An 18,230-nucleotide genomic window follows, 5' to 3' on the forward strand; every position below is an offset into this window, starting at 1 on the left:
TTGTCTTCTCATATCTAATGTTTGTTCGATCCAACCCTTACCAGAACCTACCTTGTCTCATAAGGTTTATCACAAATAGCGTGAGCGATGCTTGATGGGACGGAATTGGGAGCAATAGCGCTACCACCAGTTTTTGTTATTACAGTACTTGTGTGGCGCTATTGCACCCAATTCCTTCCCAACATGCATCGCTCATGCTATTTGCGATAAACCCTATTATACCCTATGATTTGCATCAAGTTAAACCGAACTTTACAAATGTTACAAAAACCTGCCTTAAATTTATAACAGTAGTATAACAATTGTACTTTATACTATACTACTGTATATTGTATTTACAAAAAAATGATTTACATGTATATGAAACTTACCGATTTGTTTTTTAGTTTATCAATACTGATATGAACAAGCATATCTGTATTGTTTGGATTTATAATTACAAGATGTAATTGATTGCGATCATCACTGGCAAATAGACAACTGTGTTTGAACCTTGTCTGTAAGGCCTTGATCAGAACCTCAAACCAAGTAAGAGGCATGTCTGTGATCACTTTTAACTGAGGATCTAGTTCATTCAGTGGCTTGTGGTGCACCATACCTAGTAACTCTTTCAGTTCTGCATAGCTCAAAGTCTTCTCCTGTAAAAACAACATTTCATTTTTTGCAATTATAGAATAATTACTTGTACTGTACAAAACGATTTCAATATCCCTATACTTACAAATTTAGTATCATCCTCAACTGTATCTCTCTTCCTTCCCCTTTTAATATCCTCATCAAGGGTTTCCCTTCTCCTCTTTCTGACTGCAGCAGTCTCCCCAGATGGCAGCAACCTCCAGAGAAAGTCCCGGCGTGAGTTGTAGGCACCTTGTTTTACCATCTTCTTTATCTTGTCTCTTGCCACGCTAGCCTCTTTACGGACAAGTAGATAGCATTGTGATTCTTCTTTTGGTAGCTTGTCTTTAAAGTGTAGTCTGCCTAGTGAACTGTTGACTGTCAACTTTGGAAACATCGCTTTGTTATTAGTGACAATGACGTAATATTTCAACTTCAGTATCTCTGAATCAATACCACCTCTAGCTTGCTCTCTGTCAACAATGATGCTTACATCATAATCATCTGATAGTCTTTGCAACTTTCGCTGGTAATAACAGAAAATAGCAAAATCATGTTCATCTTGTCCTTCATTTGATCCGACCTTTGACATACGTAACCTTGACATATGATGCGAATTACACTGGTCTACGATGTATCGATATAGATTAGATGCTGCACCCTCACTCTTAAACTCCTCCGTTCCTAAAAATAAAGAGAATAATCAGACCTAATTAAATTAATAAAAAAACAAATATGCAGTTATATTTTTTTCAATTACATTGACAAAAAAATTCTCTACTTAAGGTTTGAATATTATTTTATTTTATTTAAAGGCTATAGACACATGGCCAAGGATTACCAATAGTAAATTAATCACTGTCCTATCAGACAGCTGATAACCCTTCTGATACAGGGGCTTTTTCATGAACCAGTTCACCGGGGTAAACCTCTACAAGTCTCAAATTATGAACTGGGTTCTTTAAAGTACACACAGGCAAACCGTTAAGCCAAAATTTGTTCCTCTATCTCCTCTTAAACCGCAAGTCCGATATTACTTAATTTTTCTCTATCCATTAGTCTATAGAGCTCTGCGGTGTGACGATAGATGGCGCTGCGTGGTTGAAGCCAACCAAAAATATCTTTGCTTGATTTTTTTTAACTTAAACTGTAGTTGAAGAATAAATAGATTATTAAAAACAAATATTTAGTGATTTTTGCAATTTTATTTTTTTATTGAAAATTAAAATGACTACTTCAATAAGCCTATTCCAAACCATTGGTGACTTTAGAGTCACTCAGGCAGGTTAATTGCATTTTTTGGTTGGCTAGCAACCACGCAGCGCCACCTACCATCGTGACGTCAGCACCGCAGAAATCTATATTAGAACGTAAATTGGTATGAAAAATGTGTTTTTTAGACCAATTTCTTTGCAACTGCCGAACGCCGCTTTCGGCAATTCTCTGCCATTTTTGGTGTCACACTTTGGTCACTCGGGCCATTAGCAATATCGAGACAGCACATTGTGATCTGCACTGCTGCATTTATAGTATAGCGGCAGTGCTGTTGTACGCCATTTGAAATATAATGGGTGGTAAGTACAAAACTGTATTCTTGCTCATGTTTCTACCTCAATGCCCACCGCTCCTGCCAAACATTTTTCCTTCCTTTTACCATTTTTCCAAACACTAAAAGCAGTGATAACACTAGGCTAGGTTATGTGTTTTACTAATTAATAATTCCTAAGCTTCTATACAGTAGGCATAGCTGAATGCAGGATGATTTGGCTCAGGTATCATGTCTGACTAAGAGTGGCTTCTAATTACATTAGGTCCCAGTAGGTTTTTATGATTTTATATATAGTGAAGTACATTATGCTAACATTTTGTTGTACTTTTAGGACGATATGATGTCTGAGAAGAGAGGTTTCTAACTTCATTAGCTCCCGGTAGGGTTTTCAGATATGTACATTATTATGCTAACATTATGTTATATATTTTTTGGGGAATTTTTAAATGTTCGTTTTATGTAATTTATTTCAAGGGGTGTAGGCCTACAAGGAGGTACAAACAAGGAGGATGAAGTTGTAATCATATTTACTTCTTTCTAATTGGGCCTACACCACCAGAAAACATACATTGTTCATCTTAAAGACAAACCACCAATTTACCAGACAACTATATGAAATGCAATATTATGTCCTATACCAAACATGAGGATGGAAAATAACTGACATACTATTATTAATCAATAAAATAATAAATGTCTATTATTTTAATATATTTACACAAAGATGTACTGTATATAACAAACTTGCTTGCTTTTAGAATTAAAACAAAATAGACACTGAAATATAAAGAAGAATAGATGAATATGCCTATTAACTTTATTTTCCTTCTAATATAAATAATGTCTGTCGGCACTATCCATTTATAGATTTGTGGTCTATTATCTTTGATTAGATTATAAGATGATACCTGTCCATTGGACGGGTAAATGCTAGTGGTTTATAATACTATTAAAGAAAAACTACATTGATATAACTTTATCGTTTATTATCAAAATAAACATACCTTTGAAAATGAACATACCTTTGAAAATTTCATTGCGAGAAAAGTTTGGAAGCACTTGAAAATATTTGATGAAATCATCAAGGAATCTGGTAACATGATAGTCTGGCTTGAATATGATTCTACTGGTTGGAGATATACATGATTGAATCTTACGCAGATGGAAGTCATATGTAAATGAGTGCAGGTGTATTGTGTCTTTTAATTTATTCACTTCATCTGTGAATCTCATACACAACTAAAACAAAAAAGAGAAAAGGACAAATTCATTATTCAATGTTATAAATTCGGACTGGTATAAGAGTTTGAGACCTTTCTGTGCCAATTTGGTTCCTTCAGATATAATGGTATAATGTTATATCATTGTACATGTAAATGCACTATAAACAACTTGGTACACAATTTAAAAAAAGTAGAGATAATACTGTATCCTAGGGTGCTAATTATGGTAGGCAATCACTGTATTTCCATGGTTTTGTAGAGAGAATAATTAAAATATCTCAAGTACCAAATAAATCGAGAACAATAAATCTACAATGCTAACCTGTGAATTGACTTCTTCACCAGCAGGTACTCTAGAGCTTTCAAAGGCATAAAGCATCACGCAAAAGTAGGCATTCTGTACAAATAAATTATAACAATAAATAATTATAACAAATATAAACATTTTTAAAGTATAATATAGAATAAATATCACTATTTTACACTAACAGATATAGTCATCCTATCTTAATATAAAAATTTACCTCAAAAGCAAGTTGGAGTAGAATAATACCCCCAGGCACCACTATCCTAAGGAAAGCCACTGAGTAGAAACTACTAGAGCGTCTGGTACGAGGTGAGTGTTTACTTGGTTTATTTGATAAACTGTTAAAGAAGAATAATTAGAAAAATTATTGTTGGATCTTGGGTGTAAAAGATGCTGAGCAAATAGTAATGATGAAATTATATCAATAATAATTATGCTATAGCAGCAAGAGCAGCAGTGAGTGAGTGTGGCGGTTAAGACAGTGGAACTGTAATCCATAGCCATAACATTGGCAAGGGTTCGAGACTCATTCGCTCAATGGTTCTGGTGGTAAAACTATAAACAGTAGGTCCACTGAACACAAAATGCTTGTGTGCACTCTAAAAAACCTAGTACATTTTCCGAGATGAGTAGGGGGTTCCTCACACATCCACTGTCGTGGATAGACCAATGAGCACTAGAATTGTCAGCACTGACATGGAAGATTGACTTAGGGAAAAGCATGTAGTTGAAAATTGTAACATCCAAGTCCACAATGCCATGAGCAATGATCGTTGGAATGACACTATATAAAAAATCAAATCAAAAATATTATTATATTATTATTTAATAGTAGCAGCAGAAGTAGCATAGTAATAGTGGTAGTTGTAGATAAAAGATGTCTTAATGATTAATTAGAAATGTTTACCAACATCATTTATAATACTTACCTTTTCCTCGGAGATGTATCAGTTGTTTGTATCTGCATAAATCCTAGTCGTTGCTGTAAGTACTGAATGTACATACTAACATACGTTGACCTTAGGTCAATGTGCCAAGGCTGCTCAGACTTAGCCTGGGTCTGTGGTGATAGTTTTAGAGCGTGGCTATGCATTACCTGACCCCTCCATTCTGGGCTGAACAATAACGGAGTGCAGCAGTAATGGATGAGGCGAGAATTCTTCTTTAACAAGTTTAACATTTCCTCCTAGTTGTAAAACAAAAATAGAATGCATTTCAATTAGACAAAGTAATTAAAAACATGTTTATTCATATTAGTTTTAATATCAAAAGGGACTGGAATAAACAAACAAACTTACAGAAATTGGCTGAGGAACCCGTTTCTGCCATTCTAGGTATAGACTCTGAAGTTTAAACCTCTTTTCTGCATCTGTATAAATAAATAACAAAAAGTATATTTCTAAAATTAAAAATAGTTAATTGTAAAATGTTTGGTATGTATATTTGTTGGTATAAACTTGTACAGCATGAGAAAATATTAAAAACAGTAACTACTATAAACAAACATTTCAAATTAATAAATGAAAAAGTACCTTTTTTGGCAATATGATAGGCCTCTTGTAGTTGTGAGCCATGTTGTAGTAAAGGGTCTCTTTTCGTGCCATATGTACAAGACTGCATTGGTTTTCTGAGCCTTGCATTGCGAAACACTTCATTTAGTGACGGCAATCCAGGAATTTTATTTCTTGATGTTCCATGAAGGGTGTAATGACGTGATTCATGGTCTCGTTTTGGAGGTCTACTACTTCGTACTAGTTCATCAACCTCAGATGGCGTTGAATGTGGGAAAAGATTTTTCTAAAAAATAAAAGCTTGATAATTAGGGAGCATGCCAAATGTTTTTACTGCAGTTACTGCAAAACTACATTTTGTTTTACTTTTTAACCTGTTTATTCAATTGTTTAGCAGGTAATCATACACATTGTTTATTACAGTCACTGACTCATATACTTCTACATTGAAACAAAAAACCATACATTACTGCAGTAAAAAAATGTAATTACTGCAGTAACTCCAGTAGAATAATTTAGACATGATCCCTTATTGGAATAAATGCAATTAAAAAGAATGCAATATGGTGAAACTATGTTTCATCTCACTTATTTTTATGGATCTGAGAATAATGAATAAATAATAATCATTAATATAATCGTCAATTAAACCTAAAATGCTGTTCTGCTTACCTGACGACTAGGTGGTTGAACCATTTTCTTGAAGTGGAATATTCCCATTTTCTGGTAGACAATACTGTTTAGTAGACTTGAACGTGAATTATGCCATCGCACTAAACGGGATAACGTCTTCTCTAAATGATTGGTGTTCTCTAATGACCAGTTGTAGGTGTATAAACTAAGCTATAGATGGGAAAATCGTTGAATAATCATTTTAATAGTAATTTATTCAGCAAGTACATAGAGGGAGTAATAATAGCAATGCATGAGCCCAAAAAGAGTAGCTTTAGCTTCGTGGTTATTAGTCATGCTTGCCTTCTAATCCAGTGTTGTAACTCACAATTCTTTCAACTCCACTCCCTAAGCCTCAAATGAGACTTATAAAATAGTTTATCCATCCTGCAATTAGCGAGTTACTCGCTGTTGGATGCAGTACAAAATGCATAAAAAATACAAAATATGTTTTTAAATGTCTAATAATAATAATAATAACAGACTGGATATAATAAATAGAATAATTCTAGGGATATTATTTATATTAATTATTATTTCAAATTTACCTCAGTATCTACAACATGCAAGAGTAGAAGTCTCTGTCTTGGTATAGAGTAAGCGTCTATGTGTTTCTGGTGGGTGTTATCTCTTGGGATATTGAGAAAGATGTCTTTTGGTTTCAGTGAACTTAAGACCAATGGATCAAACTTCTGAACACTTTTGTGAGCTGCAAAAAAAATCAGAATAGCACATGTATTGACTACAATTACTGGTGGAGTACGTATTGTATTTATGTTGAGTTTATTATTACTGGCATTTATTACCATCCTGCAAAGACTGGTGATTATATGACATTTTCATGCAAAATATCAAAGTGGGTATAGGTCAAAGTTCATTGGAGTGTGCAGTGTGCAAACAATTGTATGCATTCTGCATTCATCTGACAGAATTAGTGAAAAGTACTCCCTTTTGGAAGATACACTTCCAAGCAAATATTATAGAATTTCACAGTTTGTCTGTACAACATTTTGTACTTTTGTATAGGCTGACACATTGTAAACATGTCACATGATTTGATAATGAATTGGTCAAATGTTTCACCCTACTACAGAATTGTAATGTATAATCAGTACATTGAGAACACTTTACAAATTTGCAAGTAGTTTAAAGGTCACATTTTTAATGTGAGTATACAGTACGAATTACATTAAAGTAGGGCAACACATCTGAACAATTACCTTAGCTCTCTGATGCAAAGCTACTAAACTTGTATATTTCAACTTACTTCTTGTGTTAACAAGACTTGGCATACTCATAGATTCCTCGTTATTGTACAACATACTACGCCACTGCTTGATATTCCGACCAATCAAAATGTAGTCATTAACATCACAAGGTGAATTGTTTGACTCATTTTCAAAATCAACTTCAAATGGCTTCACGTAAAAAAAAAAGGTTTTTTTAAATTGGTCACAATATATAATGTATCATTAGTGCTAAAAAGGGTTAGTATTTAGATTAGGTTTAATTTTTATTAAACACATTTTTTTAAATAGGCCTATTATTATTTATATATTTTTTGGAAACAAGCTTTTGAGCTTGAAGGGTTATCCTCTTGCTCTCGTCATTTTGTTTATAATCCAACAAACAAAATACTCAAAATTTAAAAAAATTAAGCGTCTACAAAAATATTTAGAAATAAAAATATAAACTGATATAAAAAATTGTTAAAACCAACCTTGTATTTTGAGGAATCACTGATTATATTTGTATTCACTAAATTGAAGTCTTTGTCCTTCTTTTTGTAAAGTTTATAGACGCAGTCGCCATAGTTACTATAAAGTGAGTGCAGTAACTCATGTAGGACAGTTTGCACAGCAAATCTTGACGAGAGCTTTAGTTTTTGTTTTCGTACAGATGGTACTTCTGTGAAATTTAAGTATAATTCTTGTATACTTTATGAATGTAAATTATTATTTACCACAGCAGTCACATGATAAACTCGCATATAGACAGTCCTTACTCATTTCAAATAGTGTACCATGTCATTTCTGTGCATGTGTGCATTGTATATGTAAACAGGACCAACAACTTCCATCCGCAAGACAAGGCAAGGAGAGCAAAGCATATATTGTGCCTTGACATTTTTCTCATTTGAGGTTTAGGGAGTGGAGTACTAGTAGTCTGAGTTACGAGTACGAGTAGAAAAGGATAATCCTGGACCTTGGGATTGGAAGGCAAGGATGTTAATAACCAAATACCCTTTAAACACCTGCAAAATGTAACAAGTTGTAACCAGATTTGCATAGTGTGAAGACAATTTTGTGGAGAATCACACCGATAAGAGGTCTGTTTTTTGTTTCGAGATGCTACTGCATGCACATATATATACGTATCTAGTATTAAACTGACCAATCATAGTAATCAAATAGCACACAACTACGAGTATGAGAGTATGTGAAGGGCTGATGATTATGAGCTTTTTATAGAAATGGGCGCAATGTTAATGTTAATGTTATTATATGTAAAAGCAGAATACTCAATTACCTAGTTTATGCTCAAATTCTAGCCAATCAATGGTAGTGTCTTTATAGACTTCGTGCAAGGAAGCAGTAAGCCCTTCTTCTGCTTCTTGGTAGAGGCTACTAAGAGCTTGCTGTTGCCGACTTTCAATCTCTTGCTGCTTCCAACTGGGAACACCTTTTAATTGCTGTTATAAAAAAATAAGACAAATTTAATTCTACACTACTTTTCTCAAAAGATGTATATATTTGTACACTGGACCTTCTCTACAACCAGAACCATGGAGCGAGTGAGCCTTGAACCCTTGCCGGTGTTATGGCTACATATTATGATTCTACTGCCTTAACCACTCGACCACTTACTCGCTCTAAGAAGATTTGGTTATAAATATAAAATTGTTTTTATTCATTACCTTGGATGGACTAACTGAGGGTGACTGGCTACTTGATGGTGATGGTTTTGGAGAAGGTCTTGGTGATGTCCGCGGTGATTCACCGGTGCTATACTGCTGTGATCCACCTTTCTTAGACTTGGGGGGTGTTTCAGATGGAACACTACTTTCAGTCGATACAGATTGAGAGCGCTACAATTTAAAATGTAAACATTATGTAAGTTTTAGCGAAGAATATCTTAAATATCCCAATATATATGAATATGATCTCAATCACACAGCAAAGCATGCATCCTAGAAAAAACAATAAATTAAAAAACTATATATGTTTAATATAAATATTCAACATACAACATTATAATAGCTGATAACATAATGTATCAATGGCTTCAAAATATAAATCTTAAAATTCATGCATGTTATTAAAAAAAGAAAATAATTCATTAATTCAAACACAATACCAAGCAGTTATATATGGTGCTACCAATGTAATTGTAGTAAGTGTAGTGAATTGTAAAATAATATCACAGCATATCTATGAAAATTAATACAAGATGTTAGTACAATCTTATATTATATAGTAAAAATACAACAAATATTTAAACATATAGACAAAACATAGATTTCATTGGTTTCCATTTACATTCTGTCTAGATAGCACTGTAATCATTTACCTATAAATTATAATCTAATTATAGGTACATAATAAACTCTTAAAGAAAAGTAAGAATTTGGCCCTTACAATTCCAAGATCAAATGACTAGAAAACACAAATCGAGCCATTAGTAAGGAATATAATTGGTCAACCAACACACATTAAACAGAAGTGGTTCGTTTTAGTATGGATAATTTCAAACAGAAACACCTGAAATTTTTCATTTCAGGTGTTTCTCTGTTATCTCATCAAAGTTAATATTCTTGCTCACAATGGTCACCACTTGATTGGTGCTATTTAAGTAGATGACAAGAATGTGACAGTTGTAAACCATTAGCTTAAGTTTCAGATCATACTAAAAGTAATGGAATACACGATATGGTATTAAGGTCAACTCTACAAAAACCCAACTTTGAACTGCAAGAAATTCAGTAAAAAAAAGCTGGATTTGTCAGAATTGACTGTGTACATAATATACTGTAATAAACACAAGCAGGGAATATTAACAATAAACACACACACATTGTGTTATAATATATAAAATTGTATAATAATGCAGTAGCACAATCCAGATCCTGGCAATACCTGGAATAAAAGTTGAAGACCTTTGGTTGATAGTTGACCAGGAGAAGCTGACATTGGAGGCTTCTATGTAATAAAGTACAGTCAACAAAATTAATATTATACTATAAAAACACAAATTATCTACAATCAAAGAGTGTTCACTAAAATATCTCTTTGATCAAATCTATAGTAATACTTTTAGTTAATTTATTATTGGCATAAACCTCAATTGAATGAAATTCACAAATAAACAAACAATTATATATATTTTTAATAACAAGGGAAATCTTCAATGGAGTAAATAAGTAAGATTTCTACATGCTTTAACATACAGATTTGTCTAAGGGTAACATATAGTGCATCACATCAATAATAATTTCATGCTATAGGCTATTATATTATGTTTCAATGGTAACACACATTTGATACAGACATGTTGTAGTAACACTGACACGCCATAAAAATAAGGAACATACATAACAAAACATCCTAAATGCAAATAAAAAGTTTTGTTATCGAGTAAATTAAAATCACTGTGTGCTAAAATGGCCTGGTTATTTATTTGTGACAATGACTAAACAAAGACACTTGTACTAATTTATATATATATATATTTTTATAGTATAAACCCCATGCTAGGAAGACCATCTATGTTTTACAGATAAGTTTTACTTGTCAAGTATAATTTGTTACAAATGGTTTTATTCATCGCTATTAAATAATATTTAATTCATGGAAACTAAGACTCATAAAACGGCATATTAATATAGTTCTACTAAACAAAAATGAACCACGTCATTCTCACATCAATACCTGAAACCACCTGACAACAGAAGATGGTGAAATGGACAGGACAAGCTTGTGGAGTAAAGAAACAAACATACAGATGATGTTCAGACAAGTTAGGTAAGCCAGGCTTGACTTGACATATTTCCAGTTTTTCCAACAGTAGCCTATTGTGCGGTACTTCCAATAAAAATGACTTAGAAGGGACAAGCCGAAGGCCCACTGCCATTAATAAGCAGTCATTATATCAAGATTATCTACTATTTGATTCACATTTCATTTGCCATCAAGTTATTGTCAGGCATAATTTGAAGAACATGGGCCATCCTATAGTATGTCTGAACACCAAAGCCTAAAACAGGCATTTGATTTCATTTCATTTGAAGGTACTGTAGCTGTATACAATGATTGTTATAGCAGGCATCAGCATACAGGTATTGATGTTCATTGCATGAAAATAAAATGCATATTAAAACTTATCATGTTATGTTTATGTTTTATTATTTTGTTTTTATTTGTGAATCACAAGAGAAACCAGTAAAATAAATTAAGACTATTTATAGCGTAGAAAATCTTAATCAAACATTTTAGAAATACAGTTTATATATACAGTATATATTATTATGTATCATTTTATACCTTGCGTTCTTTTGGTGTACTTTCCCTTGAGGAAGTTATTTGATGCTGATTGGCTGGAAGCTGTAAATAATTAATTACTGTAATGTTAAATTTAATACCAACCCCAGATATTTTATGAAACCAAATGATTTCATTTATCATTTTTATTCATTTTCCATCTGTGTAAACATGGGAGAAAAAATGAAAAAGTGTCAAAACAATCATCATGATATGAAAATAAAAATTGTAAAAATCTGATTACTGGAAAGAGACTCAATGTTTAATGCAGTTTTCAATTCATTCCTAGAACTCATAGAAAGTTATCTTGATGTTGGCATGGTTCAAACGTGAAACCTCTTGAAGTAAATGAAAGCACATTATATAAAGTATTATAATATTACAGTATTACATGAAGAGTTTTAATACAGCATGTATATATAAGTAGAAGTAGTATATCTTTATATGAAGTTCATTTTCATTTATTTTCATTCAGGCCCTATGTGAAGTGTTTACCAAGACACTTTATTGGATTTGTTTCAAACATATTTAAGTTCAATCAGCGAGTCAAATTGCCGAGCGGTTAAGGCAGGGGCGCCGTTTACCATACCTAAAGAGCCAACAACAATGGCAAGGGTTCGAGGCCGACTCGCTCCTAGTTCTGGTGGTGGAACAAGTCTTCTCGGATAAGGACTATAAACCGTAGGTCCAGTGTACACAGTTATAACCTGTGTGCACTTTAAAGAACCCAGTTCATTATTCGAGAAGTGTAGGGGGTCACTCCGGTGATTACCACCTATCTGATAGGACAGTGATTAAATTACTATTGGTAATTCTTGGCTACATTGCCTAAAGACATAAAATGATATAAATAAATTAAATAAATAACCATTAGTGAATATATATATATTAATATACATTTACATTAGAATATATATCTATTTAACATGCATTTTGTGGTAAGATATTCTATAATTATATAGAAGCAAATTTCTAAGATTAGGCGATGTTAATTTTTACCTAGCGTATTGCAAAATTAATTTTCCATCATAAATGAATAAATCTTCAGCCACCATATATTAAACTAGGGATAGTATACATGGAAATGTATAACAACACCAGCTATTCTACTAAGATCCTCCCAGTTCCTGTTTACATTTTAAAATCAGACTAATCAGTCTTATAAGAAATTTGTAATGTGCCAATTGGCTATCAATTAAACAAAAACAAAGAATCATCTCCAGTAATGCATGAATTGTATTTCTAATTTGAATAGCATCAATGTTCCCACCAATATGAGATGATATTTTATTGAATGTACAGTATGATATAGTTCATGCCATGTATGGAATGATGCATTTTGCATACAGGCATTGCAATGCAAGACCATGCTATAAATAGCACCTGGTTGTCAGTGCTGCAACTCAATAATGATGATATTTGTTCAGTATCATAGGCAAATCCATGCCTGTATCATGGGAGGTTAAGTTAAGGGTCAGGTTAGGAATTATGATACAGGTGTTACTGTTACATGTGTTTCACATGTAATGCTGTATCATAGAATTTGCCTATGATACTGGATAAATTTAGATACAGTACAGCACTGAATTGGCTTACCATAAGACAATCACCAAATTGGTGGGGCTCAGAAATAAGGTCTGTTATATTGTAAGCATGCTTAATGATTTCCATAAATATAGTAGACAGGACTCTGGACTCAACTTCGCTTTGAGATTGAATCCAAATTGTTACAAGTTGCTGAAGACCCATAAATATGCAAGATTTAGAAATACCTTCAGCATTTTTTGGTAGAATCTAAAATCTGGAAGCGAGAACCCTGCTTCACCAACTGACTTAGATCGCTGAAATATACACCAGTATTAAAATAAGTACAAAATGTAATTATAAAATAGAACATCAAAGTAAAAGCAAAGTTATACAGGTGAATAAATAATTATAAAAGTAAAAATACCAAAGTTTAAATATTAATAAATTTAAAAAGTTAATTTAGAATTGAAATTAATCTATACCTGTAAAGTATTATAGGTGGAAATCAGAAAAAAAAACCCATAGTTGAAGCTACTCATCTAAAAGTCACTAAAAATGAATATACCATTGTAATGTGGAGGTATTGTTGTGGTTCTTCTTCTATAAAATGTATCGTTAACTGGTCTGTCCAATATTAACACAAATATGTGGCACGGACAAGCCAATCAGCCATATCGAACTACAGATATATCGATATACAGCCTAGAATAGCCAAAATCACGTTGACAAATTGGCTGTGATTGGCCAATTGTGCTCACATGGCTTTAAAGCTCACGACTGCGCATGCTCACAATGTCGTAGCTGTCAAAATTCCACCCACGTGTGCAGTGGTTCGGAGGAGGAAGCAGGACACAATGCGAGAGCAGTGTGTACTTACTTTACTTGGTAAAAAATTAAAATTAATAATGGCGTGTAAAGATCAAGACGAAACTGAAATTGCTAAACAATTAAAGTATTATTTTGAGCAAATTGTCGGAAATTTATTAACATCTGATAACTTGAACAATAATAAAACCATGTTCTTTGTGTCCTCTTGTTCGTTGCTAGGACGTTCATTCACCGCGGCCCAGCAGCACGTCAGTAAACTTTGAACGCACATTTTTCCAAAAACATAATTCAGAGAGTTCCAACACATACATGTTTTAAATTTCACATAACTTTGTAAGTAAAAGTCGGATTACAATAATTGTTTTACCATTATAAAACAGATAATTAACTGCATAATAATATGATATTATCTCCAAATTAAATATATGCGACTGATCTGGCTTCTCCCTGCCACATATTACAGTAAGTTCTATACTACTGTATATGATTGCAAACATAAAACCATGCATAATTAGTAGACAATTATATTTCTCAATATCTGTCTAATCATCATTACACTTTTGAGGAAGCAAATATCTGATAACAAAATTTATAAAAGTATTAAAATAAATATAAATAAATTAAATAAAGTATTGTGTGTTTAAACTTTACCTTGATATTTACAGGAGAGCTACTACTAGACAAAGTAATATCCACTGGCACTTTATTAGGATCTAAATTTAAAAAAAACAAAAGTATTTCAATTGAATGTTAATTTTGCAAAACCAAACATAAAACATTCTGAGCACAGGTGGGGAAAAAAGTTGTCAAAGAAGGGGCTGCAGACATTTGTATGGATTTGTATGGTTTCAACGTCAATACTTGTTTCAGAGGCCTTTGACACCACTGTGGCCCGCACAAAGATTGTTTCCTTTTCTTGCGATCACCGCATCACTTTATTTCTCGTGGCTAAAGCACGAAAGAAAACGATTTACTGACCTGTTGGGGTCATAGGTGGAGAAGTTGTTGAGTGGTAGCGTCTACTATACATGTCTGGAAGGACGCCGAGTGGTGCTGTCAATATCAGATACTCCATCACAGTATCACATAAAGAATGACGAACTGTGTTGAGAAGTTTCTTAGTTAGGCTAGGCATGTCAACATCACCTCTCTCCCAGATACTGAACTCTATCAATGATGTTGGACCTAAATTAAATAAATATAAGGTAGAAAGAAATGTTTACTAAACAAGATGGCTTATGTGAAACTTTAACCTTTGACCTCCTAACATCAATGATGTTGGACCTAAAATAAAATAATTATAAATATAACAATTGAAAGTGCATTCCCTATTTTGGTTCGGTTGTAAACGTAGCCCAAAGTGTTTTGTGGCAAACAGACTGAACCAAGGCTCAGTGTGAACTTAGCCCAAATACATGCAAGAAATCTTGGAAATTCAAGTTATCACAAACCTGGTTTGTTTGAGCCAACAGGTACATGGTAGATGTTGGTATTTGTTAAATTATCAAAGACCTTCTCATGGACATGTTCCTTGTAAGAATTAGGCAAAGGTTTAGGACAGGCTAATGGTGTCATAAGCTTACTCTTCCCATCAACACCAATCAGGACGGTTGACATAGAAATACAAGCAATTCCTGTACAAATAAAAACACAACATAACTATTTTGTGAGAAAAAAGAGACAAAGCATCTTCATATATTTTAATTGAACCATATTCCACTTCCAGATACTTATTGCTACTACACCTTTAGTGGCATTCACTGATATATTGTGCATTGATATATTGTGCATTGATAAAAACCATACAGACACAAACAACATAAATACATTTTCTATGGTATAAATACTGGAATAATAAAAAAAGCATTCATAGTCTACCATGATAACAGTACTTGAATGTCGCCCACCTATTATCAAATATTATATTTCCTTTATATATCATCTTTGAATAGATATCACATTTTGTATTCTAATTGTTATTATTAAATAAATGTTACCAAATCAAATGAATGAAATTATAAATCATTTAATCATATGTATCTACCTAGTCCTCCAGATGCCTGTGGTCTGATATACAAATACATATTCCGGTTGTTGTCTTCATCGTGGTACGGTCTAAAATGACCCAAGTGATTTTCCTGTCGTTGATCAACATATTTTGGCATGTGCAAGAACTGCAGAAGATTCTGCTGCAAGTAGTACTTAACACTTGATAGATACTTGTTGCTTGTCACTGGGATGGTAAACAGCAAGATGTCAGTCGGTTCTCCCTGATCTTTAGTGGGTACCTCGTTTTCTTCCTCAAGAACCTCTGGCACTGAAGACAATTCCGAGTCTTCTTCTATACTGCTGAATCTAGATTTTGTCAAAGAAGGCCTCTTTTCACTATTTTTTGGTGGTTGTATAAACTGTGAACAAATAGTAAAGGTATACCATGAACAACAACAATCTATCTACAATTTTGCATATCCACACAATAAAACCAGAATCTTAATTGTCTATCTGAAAGCTTACAATACAACCCCAAATAAGGGGACACCTTTGGGACCAAAAAAGATATGCTCATTTTAGTCTTTCCTCTCATTTGTTGCATGAGAAAGTTTCCCCTTTCACATTGTATTCAATTCTATTTTCCATTGTTAAAAAAAAAACTGGTGCCATCCATGAAATGGAACAAGTGTGAATTTAGCTTAATAGAGGTATCCCAAAGCAGGGACAGCAGTACTGTATGTTTTTGTTAGCTGATTATTAACTTACTATTTATAGCTATAAAAACTATCTAGCATACTTACATGAACATCTTCTGGTGTCAGCTTACACTGTGCATTACGCACCAACATGAAAGTTATCACTTTGAGTGTGGCAACATTTATCTTATTCTTAAGCACCATGATTAATTCTTCTTTAATCTCAGGGCCTGGAAGTTAATTGATTCCATTAGTTTTCAGATAAAATACAATGGACCTTTAATAATATCAATTAGAAATCTGCCACAAGCTATTAAAGAGGCAACATCACACATCAATCGATATTTTTTTTTACTTTTACTTCTTATTTTGGTTGGATGCCTTATTTACTAGAGCTCCTGTGAATTTTGTTCCGGCGAGCTTTCACATGGGAGCTTTAAAGTGCTGCTTCTTCTTCATTTTTTGGTTATCTTCGGATATTTAATGGATCATTTTTGTGTGTAAAGTGCTTAGAAATTTTGTATTAGATGCTAAATAAGACTATCATTATTGTTATTGTTGTTGTTGTTGTTATTGTTGTTGGTATTGTTGTTGGTATTGTTGTTGTTCTTGTTGTTGTTCTTGGTGTTGTTGTTGTTCTTGTCGTTGTTGGTATTGTTGTTGTTATTGTTGTTGTTGTTCCTGTTGTTGTTCTTGGTGTTTTTGTTGTTGTTGTTCTTGTTATTGTTCTTGTTATTTTGTTATAATTATTAGTTCAAATCGTATTCTTTAACATTAATTTATACTTACTAGCTTCTGTGATACCATATATGGCAACATGAACCATATGTTGATTGGTATTGCTTGATCCATAACTTCCAATGCTTGAGTCAGTTTTTGTAGTCTGAAAGTTAACAACATCAATCTTTGATTTGTGGCGCAGTGTGTTGGACGTGGGACTACTGATCGTGAGCTCGTGTTTCGAATCCAACTCTCGCCACATTGCTATTATCCTTAGGCAAGATACTTTACTTATGTTTGCCTTTCTCCACCCAGATGTATAAATGGGTACCCGGTTAGATCAAGACACAACTTTGCGCTGATTACTAGCTGCATTTTGGGAGTATTTTTCCATACGTGTTTGATCAACAAAAAATGAATGCGGTAATAATGTGAAGTGCTTAGAAGCACTGTGCAACAAGTGCTATATAAAAACAAATATTATTATTATATTATTATTATCTATATCTGACAATACATTCCATGTGAACAATGAACAATAAAGGGTAAACTAAATAAAAATTGAGAGTCATCAATCATGTACTGGTTTTGTTAGTGTTAAGTGAAATTGCTTACCAACAGACTACTAGTATCATCTGTAACATCTACCGTTGGCAATGACGATAAAGACGGGGTTCTTGATGCTGTTGATATATGAAATGTAAATTAATACAGGTACATACAATTTTAGCTTACAAAAATAGTTCTAAAGTATTTACTAAAATGCATAATTATTCTTTTATGTCTGAAAGATGAAAAAAGAAAATAGAAGGTATAAGACAGGATCTGGTTGTAGAAAGCTCATTTCAAGTTTACCTGGTCGATCATCAGCAGTACGAATAAAACTATCAATAGGCGAGTTTGCTCCTTGCGACCATATGCTAGTCTCTGAAAGTCTGTGAAATAAACAATTCTCAATTATAGAGTGATTTTATTGGGTTTTAAACTCATGATGTCACACCCCATTGTTATATGGGACTGACTTTTTACTTTCATTTTTATCAAACTTGGCACT

The 18,230-nt window shown here is 33.1% G+C and overlaps 2 protein-coding genes across 2 annotated transcripts in view; one reads left to right on the forward strand and one right to left on the reverse strand.

The window, feature by feature from the left end:
• Positions 1-18,230, forward strand: part of LOC144845435 (choline transporter-like protein 1) — a 135,488-nt gene that overhangs the window by 41,519 nt on the left and 75,739 nt on the right. The window lies entirely within an intron of this gene.
• LOC144845407 (KICSTOR complex protein SZT2-like) overlaps positions 1-18,230 on the reverse strand; it is a 48,923-nt gene that overhangs the window by 2,385 nt on the left and 28,308 nt on the right. The window contains exons 38-62 of the mRNA XM_078702708.1: positions 18,032-18,111; positions 17,792-17,859; positions 17,246-17,339; positions 16,562-16,686; positions 15,814-16,177; positions 15,221-15,403; positions 14,748-14,954; positions 14,421-14,482; positions 13,187-13,255; positions 11,418-11,477; positions 10,014-10,076; positions 8,795-8,965; positions 8,407-8,569; positions 7,598-7,785; positions 7,145-7,295; positions 6,426-6,586; positions 5,878-6,048; positions 5,227-5,491; positions 4,993-5,063; positions 4,624-4,880; positions 3,912-4,032; positions 3,710-3,784; positions 3,187-3,403; positions 722-1,299; positions 372-638 (exon numbers count right to left, since the gene is read on the reverse strand). Of these exons, the coding sequence (XP_078558834.1) occupies positions 372-638; positions 722-1,299; positions 3,187-3,403; positions 3,710-3,784; positions 3,912-4,032; positions 4,624-4,880; positions 4,993-5,063; positions 5,227-5,491; positions 5,878-6,048; positions 6,426-6,586; positions 7,145-7,295; positions 7,598-7,785; positions 8,407-8,569; positions 8,795-8,965; positions 10,014-10,076; positions 11,418-11,477; positions 13,187-13,255; positions 14,421-14,482; positions 14,748-14,954; positions 15,221-15,403; positions 15,814-16,177; positions 16,562-16,686; positions 17,246-17,339; positions 17,792-17,859; positions 18,032-18,111 (4,231 nt within the window). The remainder of the gene's footprint in view (positions 1-371; positions 639-721; positions 1,300-3,186; positions 3,404-3,709; positions 3,785-3,911; positions 4,033-4,623; positions 4,881-4,992; positions 5,064-5,226; positions 5,492-5,877; positions 6,049-6,425; positions 6,587-7,144; positions 7,296-7,597; positions 7,786-8,406; positions 8,570-8,794; positions 8,966-10,013; positions 10,077-11,417; positions 11,478-13,186; positions 13,256-14,420; positions 14,483-14,747; positions 14,955-15,220; positions 15,404-15,813; positions 16,178-16,561; positions 16,687-17,245; positions 17,340-17,791; positions 17,860-18,031; positions 18,112-18,230) is intronic.

Source organism: Antedon bifida, chromosome 6 (assembly GCF_963402885.1).
Source record: "Antedon bifida chromosome 6, ecAntBifi1.1, whole genome shotgun sequence".
Taxonomy (NCBI): domain Eukaryota; kingdom Metazoa; phylum Echinodermata; class Crinoidea; order Comatulida; family Antedonidae; genus Antedon; species Antedon bifida.